Source organism: Echinops telfairi, unplaced genomic scaffold (genome assembly GCF_000313985.2).
Source record: "Echinops telfairi isolate 266 unplaced genomic scaffold, ASM31398v2 ScPeMD7_4225;HRSCAF=4972, whole genome shotgun sequence".
Classification (NCBI taxonomy): domain Eukaryota; kingdom Metazoa; phylum Chordata; class Mammalia; order Afrosoricida; family Tenrecidae; genus Echinops; species Echinops telfairi.
This window is the reverse complement of record NW_022108124.1, coordinates 21,587,258-21,597,712: the sequence shown is the minus strand read 5'-3', so window position 1 is coordinate 21,597,712 and position 10,455 is coordinate 21,587,258. Positions and strand designations below refer to the sequence as shown.

At 38.2% G+C, this 10,455-nt stretch overlaps 1 protein-coding gene across 2 annotated transcripts in view; it reads right to left on the bottom strand.

Annotated features, from left to right (window-relative positions):
• HLTF (helicase like transcription factor) overlaps window positions 1–10,455 on the bottom strand; it is a 53,233-nt gene that overhangs the window by 17,222 nt on the left and 25,556 nt on the right. For both annotated transcript variants that reach the window (XM_045295018.1, XM_045295019.1), the window contains exons 15-18: window positions 6,082–6,225; window positions 5,233–5,371; window positions 4,477–4,612; window positions 2,490–2,669 (exon numbers count right to left, since the gene is read on the bottom strand). In XM_045295018.1, coding sequence (XP_045150953.1) covers window positions 2,490–2,669; window positions 4,477–4,612; window positions 5,233–5,371; window positions 6,082–6,225 — 599 coding nt within the window. The remainder of the gene's footprint in view (window positions 1–2,489; window positions 2,670–4,476; window positions 4,613–5,232; window positions 5,372–6,081; window positions 6,226–10,455) is intronic.

The window sequence follows — 10,455 nt, the reverse complement described above, 5'->3', positions numbered from 1 at the left end:
CTGGGTCAGGATTTCTCACCTTCGGCCAATCCCCAATCCTTCTCAGTTAACTTCAACAGTCCCTACCACACACTGTCAGAAAGCCTAATGGCTAACTTCCCTACACATTCTGTCTGGTGCTGTGTGGAGTGCCTTTGCCACTCTGAAACCACACACACACTTTTATGACATTTTCAAATACCCCAACATCCTACTTTGTAGAAACCTTTAACTCCACACCACTGATGGCGCTAGACATCATTTTCCTCTACCAATCTCCTTTATCCTCCTTTGAATCTGTAGTCTCTTGCACACTCTTTCTAATAAGAGCACAGAAATAAAAATATCTGATCCAGTAAGCAACTATATTTCTTCTTTTTACATTCAGTTAGTGAAAAATCAGAAAACTACTACACCCACGACTTTTTTGTGATCCACTTACTCTTGCAATTTGGCCTCATACATCGCCATTCCATTGAAACAGGGTTTACAATTATTTTGAGTCATTAAACTCAATAGTCCTAAATCACCACACTATGTGGCACTTATTTTTTCTCTTTCTTCAACACTTGTCCCTTAATCTTATGCAATGACCTGTCTTTACAGTCCCATTTCTTAAATGTGGACCTTCCCCGAAGTTTTAATCCTTAATAGGTTTCTCTTTCTCTCTCTCTCTCCTGCTTCTTTTCCCTCAATATTACTATCTACTTCCCTGACTTTATTTACCATAATATATGAAAAATTCCTATTTGGTATATATCAAGCTGCTCTCGAATTCTAGTCCTATAAGCAATCCAATCCTCAACAAATCCTTCATCTACTGCCACCTAAGCGCACTTTCTCTCTGCACTCATACCCAGTCCAGATTTGAGTCCAGATTTTTATTTCCTATTAAGCATCACGTGCTACCCAATTGGGCCACTAGAGTTACTTGTATTTTCGTCGTCACTCATTACACTTGGGTAAATAATAATTCTTTTGAATCCTGCTGCAGATACTGCTGTACAATTAGATTACCTACCCAAGGAAGTAATTATCTTTCCTGACGTGGCTGTCAGTTTTATTTTTCTAAAGTCTGTGTATGATGAAAACATACTCTGCCTCAAAATCCTTCAAAATTCTTAAATCACAATTGTTTAGCTTAACATTCAGGCTCCTTACAATTTACTTAAAACAGTGGTTCCTAATGCTGTAACCCTTTAATGCAGTTCATTATGTTGTGGTGTCCCCCAACCATAATTTATTTTCTTTGCTACTTCATAACTGTACGCGTCTCTGCATGTGGGCGGACCCGCCTGGAGACGGATAGAGGAACAGTCTCCCCGTTCCTAAGGCCATCAGAAATATGTGCTTTCCGATGGTCTTAGGTGACCCCTGTGAAAGGGTCGTTCCAACCCCAATGGGGTTGCAACCCACAGGGTGAGAACCGCTGAGTTAAAAGCTTCTCTCACTCACTGTGTACCAATTACTGTAGCCACACTGGTCCATTCACTCTTCCCCAAAGTGTCCCATGCTTCATCAGCACTCTTCCTGAGTCAGAAAATCTACCATCAAATTCCAATACTGCTACGGGTTTCCTATGACTAAAACGAAAAACAGGTACCACCATCCTAAACCTACAGGACTCTGGTGGCACAGTGTTAGGCTGGCTGATTTACTGCAAAATCGGTGGTTTGAACTCAGCAGCCGCTCAAAGGTATAGATAGGAGGCTGTCTGCCCTGCAATGGTTTACAGCCCTGAGACATGATGGAGCAGCTCTGCTTTGCCCTGTATGGTCACCACGAGTCAGAACTAACTCAATAGCAGCGAGTGTCTTTGAGCTGAGTAACCTACTTCCCTGGTCAATGGAGGCGGAAATGCCTTCTCTAATGTATTATCATGATGCAATTCTCTGTTCTTAAGTTGATACAAAAAATACATTTGATTGTCATGTACCTCACTTATCAGTCATCATTACCTATCGAAATCTTAACAGCTCTTCAAGAACTACTACAAATCACTTCCATTATCATAACATCTTTTGGTTGAACACAATTTCATTTTTTTAATCACCTAAATCTGTGTATCTCTCTTAAATTTACCAAATTCTATTTTGTATTATAGGGCATCAGAATTTCTTTAAGGTCAGGAATCTTGCATCAATGTATTTTTGTTCAATTTTTTTCAAACAGTTTTGAATAACTGGAATAAAAAAATGCAGTCCCCAAATGACCCCTCACTAATACAACTCCTTACACAACTTTCAAAATACACTACTTAGTGATACTAATGAAGAGTCTCATTTAATACTACGAAACTAAAAGACAAAGTTAAGCAAAGTTGATAATAGAAACAAGAAATGCCTTCTTACTATTCAGAACTTGATTTTTTAAATAAAAGTTTCACTAATTCTCTGGAATTATTTAACTGTTAAATATTATTTCATCCACTTCTATTAATTTTCAAAAAAAAGTTTAAGTCACAGAAAGAAATTATCTTAGGTATGCTTATAACAACATCCCATCCATACCTTCCGATAGTAGCTCTGCCATCGTTTTTCACAGACTGATAAATCTCTCTTTCCTCATCAGAAAGTGTAATATGTTGAATAAACACTTTACGCTCCGGCAGCTCCAAAACAGGTTTCCCTTTAATTTTGCTTGTCTTTGTTCTTCTAAGTGTAATATTCTTAATTAAGGACTGTAAGCGCCTAACCAAAATAAAACAATTATTGAATGCTTTATTTCTATAGAAGTTAATCTGATAAGAATGAAAAGTACTAGTTTCATAATCTTATTGGACATTGCTTTGAAAGCTCTTATTTGGAATTTTAATCCAACCTGATATTTACAATACAAATAAAGTTACTGAGATAGTTTATTGTGCCAGCCTGGCCGATACAGACAAAAATTGATTGAATTCTCCCTTCTCAGCTCAGTACTTATCACACTTCAATCTTGTGTTGCTTTATGTTCTCTGTTTTCTTAAACTCTTGCATTCTCCTTCGGTCATAGTCACCGGTGCTTTAATCTCCAAGTTATCTTGTCAACTCTGTCACTTGACACTCCACACTCAAATTCTTAGTAAACAAAGTACTGCACTAAATATAAGTGTACGAATGCAAATATAAAACATTATCCTCCAGCTTACTGATAATACGGCAATTACATAAACAGTGTCTATGAAGTAACAAGTGCTAAATAAAGCTAAAATGTGACATAAGGATTCAAGAGGGAGAAATGCCTTCTAGAAGTATGACTAGACAGCATACCAGCTCTACAAGAAAACAAAGGACATATAACTTCTTCCTCAAGTGTCTTAACAGTTGCTGGTGAGGAGTCAAAGTGGACAATACTGCCAAACGGCATCAGCAGTTGGACTGTTTTTTAGTTCCATGTAGCAGATACACACAACAATGTGATGATGCTTCAAAGGGTTGGTAGAAAACACAGGGAATCCGGGTCGGATGATCCCTTCAAGACCAGTGGTGAGAGTGGTGATACCGGGAGGGTGGAGGGAACGTAGGGTGGAAAGGGGGAACTGATTACAAGGATCTACATATAACCTCCTCCTTGGGGGACAGACAACAGAAAAGTGGGTGAAGGGAGATGTCGGACAGTGTAAGAGATGACAAAATAATAACACTTTATAAATTATGAAGGTTCATGAGGGAAGGGGGAGAGGGGAGGGAGGGGAAAAATTAGGAGCTGATACCAAGGGCTCAAGTAGAAAGAAAATGTTTTGAGAATGATGATGGCAACAAATGTACAAATGTGCTTAACAAAATGGATGCATGAATGGATTGTAATAAGAGTTGTACGAGCCCCAAATAAAATGATTAAAATTAAAAAAATAAAACTAGGAGTTAAAAGATAATGGAATTTTCCGCCAGTTTTTTAGTGTTCCCTCATCTTCTTAGTATGTGTGATGCACCAATCTTTTAGGACATTTTTCTATTTGCATTTTTAATATTGACCATGACCAGTACAATGATTTCGCAATCCACTATCATATTCAAGACCAGCTGTTTGGAAGCCACTGCAGTAGGGGCCTTCACCCGTTTGTTAACTTAGTACCTCACACAAAATGGCTCCCACCAGGTTGGGTTTTCACTTACACTCTCAACTTTTATGTCATCACCATATAAAACTCTCATAAAACCATTGAGATCACTTTACATCACTTCATTTAGTCCCCACTATAGAAAGCTATACAGGAAAAGTTAAAAAAAACTACAGATTACATTAAATCCTCAGAAGATAAAGATTTTATTCCCCTCCTGACTGAATCTATGAATGGTTGGGAATAGTAGCTACACATAACCCACAAAGCTCTGCCTTTCCTTTGAGTGAGTTAGAAATCTTGGTTTCCCAATCAAAAGTCAAAGGTAATTACTAAGGCACTGAACCGTGAAACATTCTAAAGAAAGCCAATCCACAAGTTAAATAATAATCAAAGTTACTATTAGCTCAAGTTATTTGAGCAGACATTCATTAGCCATCATAAAAATAACCTACCTAAGTCCTCCTTCATCTCCCATTGTAACAGGACGCTGTATTGTTCTGTGCCACCATTCTCTATCAATGAATGGTTTAAGTTTTAAAAAGGAAAGAAGAGACCACAAGTCCTTCAAGGAATTCTGGATTGGAGTCCCTAAGAAATAACGGGCAACTGTCATAACTCTATAAACTCCATACGCAGATTATCCGACAGGCTCAATCAGACAATACCAGATGAAAACTAGCACCTGTTAGAGGTGCAGCTCGTTAAACATAGGATGAAGTGCAAAATCTCCACAGAAAATAAAACTGAAAAATAACATTTTGAAGCCTTTCATGAACACGATCTCAAAATATAATATGATTCTATTTTTAAGCTCTCAATCAGTGAGACTAACAAATACATTTAGTCTCTTAACTTTTACCAGTAATTTCAAGTTTCTATTAAATCCATTTTCTTATTTAGTTTTTAAAACAGCACCAGCAAGTTAATGAGTTTCAATTCTCCTTCCTACCTTCTAGTAAAGGAATCATGAACAACAAACAGCTTCTCAAATGGGTGGCAGGTAAATCAAAATCCAAGGTCAAGAATAATCCTATTAATTTGGCCATAAACTAATTTTAATATAAAATGTGTTGTTATCAACAGTACGAAAGGTATAAATTTTAAAATGAACTACATGATTAATTTTACAAGGTCTTATATTCATTTGACACTTAACACTAACTTAAATTTTTGGAGTGTTAAAAAAAAAAAAACAGTGTTAAGATTACCTGTCAATACCCATCTTCTTTCGGCTTCCAAATTAAGTACAGCTTTCGTCTGCTGGGCATTTGGATTTCGTATAGCATGTCCTTCATCCAGGATCACTCTTAACCATTTTATACTATGTAATGGGCTATCCCCTTTGGTCTGAAATAAATGTTTCGTGAACTAGATCAAAATACATAGTATTTAACATAATTTGCTAAATAATTATAATTGTTAATACTTTAGGAACGCTGGAGGCTTAGTGAGCTACCTGTTGGGATGCTAGCCACAGGCCCTCTGTGAGGCTCTCCACTTGTTTAAGTAAGTCCCCTTGGAGACCCACAGGAGTAGACGCGTTCTGTCTTACCAGGTAAAAACAAGTTGTAATTGACTCGTTGGGTAATGAGTTTTTGAAATTACACTTCAATATCAACAAGCGAGCACTGTCGTTAACATTTTCTAGGTGCCAGGTATATACAAGAGGGATTCAAAAAGTTCACGGACAAATGGAATTAAAAGACGATCAGTGTTTCTCCGAGTAAATAGCACTGGCCTCTGTGAGGCACTGGACCGGTCCAGGGGGGGCTGCAATATACCTAGACTTGATCCAGGCTTATACACTACAGTGAAAAAGTTTCTAACGGCCAGGTAACACCACACTTAGCAAATTGTAAAAGTTCCAGCCATGACATTCAGGGTGAGTTAAATAAATGTTTGACTAAATACAGTGAGCTAATTTTTAAGTTGATAATTTTGTATGGCCCGTGAATGGCGTTATAAATATCCACATGGCCTTTGTAAAGAACTGGTTTAGATCGGTAAGGCGTTTTGAAAATCAAACTTCGAAATTCTCTGAGTATAAGCTTACTTACCCCATAGTCATGAGTCAAAATATTGTATGTGGTCAAAACAATATCCTGTTTTGAAAGCAGAGCAGGGTCTCTAATGCGATCTGGACCATAATAAACACAGAAATTCAAGTGCACCTCTGATTTTATATGTTGTCCAAACTGGTCCTGAAAAATAATGAATATTTTGAATAACAAAATTAGTGTCAAACTTAATGTGGGCTATACAAACTATACAGAAGCCTCATGGTACAACTATTACGCATTTGTGGCTGACAATCAAAAGACTGGTGGTTCAAATTCACCAGCTGCTCTGTAGGAGCAAAGCCCTGGCACTGGATCTGAACAGAGCTGGGACGCCCCCAGGCAGTCCCGTCTTTCCTGGGGGGTTGCCACGAGTGCTACTGGACTCAGGGGCACACACAGAAGCAGCACAGAAATGTTTGAGTACTGTTCTGAAATGCCTGCCACAAATCATGAAGTACTAAAATGGGCTAAGATCGGTTTCTTGCAATCTTAATTAAAGAAGTAACACTGATGTTGGTGACAAGAATGACTATGTTGTCAGAAAACTGACATACACTCTACAACAGCATTATTATGTAAGTTTTCCAGGTCCTACAAATAAGCAGCCATTTCACTGTTAAGACAATTCAAATAACTAAGCTTCTAATGAACAATAATTACTGTGAAAAATCATTTACTTTTAATAAAGGGGATTTTTATTGTTCCCAATTAAGCAACTTATTAATATCAAAGTGAAGCAGTAAAGAACATCAACCAATAACAAGGTAGCTTCAAAAAATCTGGATAAAATGGAATTAAAAGACAATGGAAATTTTACGAGCTTCTTGAAGTGCCCTCATAGTTTCAAAGATACAGACATCCAATCCAGCACACTACCCCATGCTCTCGTTTTTTATGCTTAGGTACAATTTGCAAGATATAAAGTGCAAAGGTAGTTAAGCTAAAAAAGAAAATATGACTTGAAACTTCCTCTCTAAAGGACCAGTTTTTAAAATTTAGGCCTTTTGCATGAAAGCAATAGATGTGAGAGATTTTGGTCAGGGAAAATTCAATCAGACTGGAGAAAGAAAGCACACAGGGAAGCAGCTGGGGGACTGTGAGCAGACAGACAGTGAAGGCCTACACCGTGAGGGCAGGGGAGGAACAGAACCAAAAGGGAGGTGTGAAATTAAGGGACAGAAGAAAAGGAACTGACAGAATCTGGGAACTAATTACAGATGGGATTTGAAGAAAATGCAGAAGGCAATGAAACCTCTGATATCCCAAATGATACAAAGAAGTTTAAAAAGGGAGGAAAAAGGTATAAGAGATTATCTTTATTTTAGGCATATTTTATTGAAAAAGTTCATTAGGAAAATATAAATATTGATCAATAAGACAAATGAAAGGGCAGAAAAACTATGAATTTTAAAATTAAGACACAGTAGTGAAGTCAAAGGAATGACTAAGATTTCCTAAGAGCATGAAGAATGACAAACGAAGGTCGAGGGCAGCATCAATGGAATGCCACTATTTCAAATAGCTAGCTCACGCACCCACTGGGAACTATGACACAATGTCTGGGATATGATTACACATACTCCAGGAAAAAAACAGAATGAAGAAGACATGGCATACTTTTGATAATTCTTGAATCTTCATGAGTACACTTAGAAATCATTAACCTTTTTCATAATCTCTCTTTTAAAATACCAAGCTTTATCTGATCCCACCACACCTAGGTAAAACACTAAGGGCATACAACAGAACAGCAAGGGGTACAGAGCAACGAAGTCCCCAGGGAATACCAAAAATAGACTTTGGGGCCAGGGCTTGGAACCCCATCAGACTCTACCGGAAAACACTCCTAATATCCAACAAACAGTGCTTGAACTAATTACAGGCTTTTCTTTGTTGTTGTTGTTGGCTATTTTTTTTTTGTCATTGGTTTTTTGTTGTTTTGTTTCTTTTTGTTGCTTTGTTTTGCTGTCTTGCTTTTGTGCATGTTATTATCTCTGCAGGTCTGTCTAAATAAGATAGGCTGGATGAACAATCTGGAGGAGAAAACAACGGGACCAACGGTTCCGGTTCCGGGGGGACATGAGGTAGGGGGAGGTGAGGGGAAAGGAAGTGGTGTTAACAAACCCAGGGACAAGGGAACAACAAGTGATCCAAAATGGTGGTGAGGCGGGTGGTAGGAGGCCTGGTAGGATGTGATCAAGGGTAATGTAACCCAGAGGAATTACTGAAACCCAAATGAAGACTGAGCATGATAGTGGGACAAGAGGAAAGTAAAAGGAAATAGCAGAAAGAGCTAGGAGACAAAGGGCATTTATAGAGATCTAAATAAAGGCATGTAAATATATTTATATATGAGGATGGGGAAATAGATCTATGTACATATATTTATAGGTTTAGTATTAAGATAGCAGATGGACTTTGGGCCTCCACTCAAGTACTCCCTCAATGCAAGAATATTTGTTCTATTAAACTGGTATTTCATGATGCTCACCTTCCCGACAAAATCGCTGAAGACAAATGGGTGCATAAGCAAATGTGGTGAGGGTGGAGGGAGGGTAGGGTGGAAAGGGAGAACTGATTACAAGGATCTACATATAACCTCCTCCCTGGGGGATGGACAACAGAAAAGTGGGTGAAGGGAGATGTCGGACAGTGTAAGATATGACAAAATAATAATTTATAAATTATCAAGGGTTCATGAGGCAGGGGGGAGGGGAGAGCAGGAAGAGGGGGAAAATGAGGAGCTGATGCCAAGGGATTAAGTGAAGAGCAAATATTTTGAGAACGTTGAGGGCAACGAATGTACAAATGTGCTTTACATAATTGAGGCATGTATGGATTGTGATGAGAGTTCTTTGAGCCACCAATAAAAAGATTTTTTAAAAATCAATAAATAATAAAATACCAAGCTTTAATAGTAAGCTGGAGAGAAAAAAAGAGGTTGAGACTCAATGTTGAGAAAATTTGAGTAGCTAACACAAAACTTACAATATGGGGATCAAAGGATGTCAAAATTTCAGTAAGTAAGCAGGCAAGTAAATAAATTGTAATGTGAATGTTGATACATAACTTTTGTTTACACCACCTCTTTACATGAAACAAAAAAAGTACTAAAAGAGAAACTCAAAACAGAATTTTAAAAATAGGAGAGCTCCCTGGCTAAAATGAGTTCACAGATGATGCAGCAAACAGTTTCTATGAGGGAGAAGCAAAAACCAGACAGCTATTATCTGAGCGGAAAATGAAACGTTGGAATATTGAAAATGTAGATGGTTCTTCAGGGAAATCTGGTAGAGAAGTAAAGGAGAAAGAACTCAATAGTTACGTATGAAAGAACACAGAATCGATGTGTTGCCTTAAAATGGAACAGCATTTATTTGTGGAAAGATCAGACTTTGAAATGGAGGGGGAAATCCCAGAGAAAGAACTGCAGCTGAGGAGTCTCTCTTTAAGTCTACTAAGCGATTACACCCACGCACATACGCAGAAGTGAGAAGTACTGCATGGCTATCAAACAAAGCATGTGACACTCAGTCTTTTTTATGCCAACAGGGCACACCCACGCACATACGCAGAAGTGAGAAGTACTGCATGGCTATCAAACAAAGCATGTGACACTCAGTCTTTTTTATGCCAACAGGGCACCCAGAAGAAGGTATGGGTGGAGTTTAGCCTGTCAATCAGGTCGCAGCTATCGGATGACCTCCTTTGAAGGTGCAACCAAGATAAATGGCTCTCTGGAAAGTGGCCCCCTTCTCTCCCTCTCTCTACTTTTCTGCTGGTGAGCCACTCTGAGACCTGCTAGAACCATCGCCAATGGATCACATGACTTTGTACCCGCTGACCTGTGACCTTCCAGCATTCTGCATCACTGAATGTAGCTGTGTGAGTGAAAAGGGAATTATGAACCAGTGTTGGGCTAAGGACTTGAGTTGGACTGGGCTGGGATGTTTTCTCAATATACAGTTACTTCTTGATATAAAGCTCTTTCTTACACATAAATGTTAGCATGGCCTAATATGTTAAATGTCTAATTAATGGATAATTATAGATATATTCCTTCAATAATACATGTGTCTGAGCTTTGAGTACTTCTTTTAAAAAGGGGGTGGATGGTGGGATGCTTTTTGTGCCATGGGTGGGGGTGGGGGGTGGGGGGATCATTTTGTAGGGTTTTTTTTGGAGAAATTCTGATTCTAAAAATTCTGAGAGATTGTCTTAAAGGACACAGGATGATCACAGGAGTTTATTATGAAGAAATGTTCAGAAAATTGAAAACTGCATTGGTAAAAAAAATGGCCAGGCAAGTTTTGCCAAGGAATTTCCTTTCAATTATGACAAAACACCTGCTCATTTTTTGAAAATTCTGTG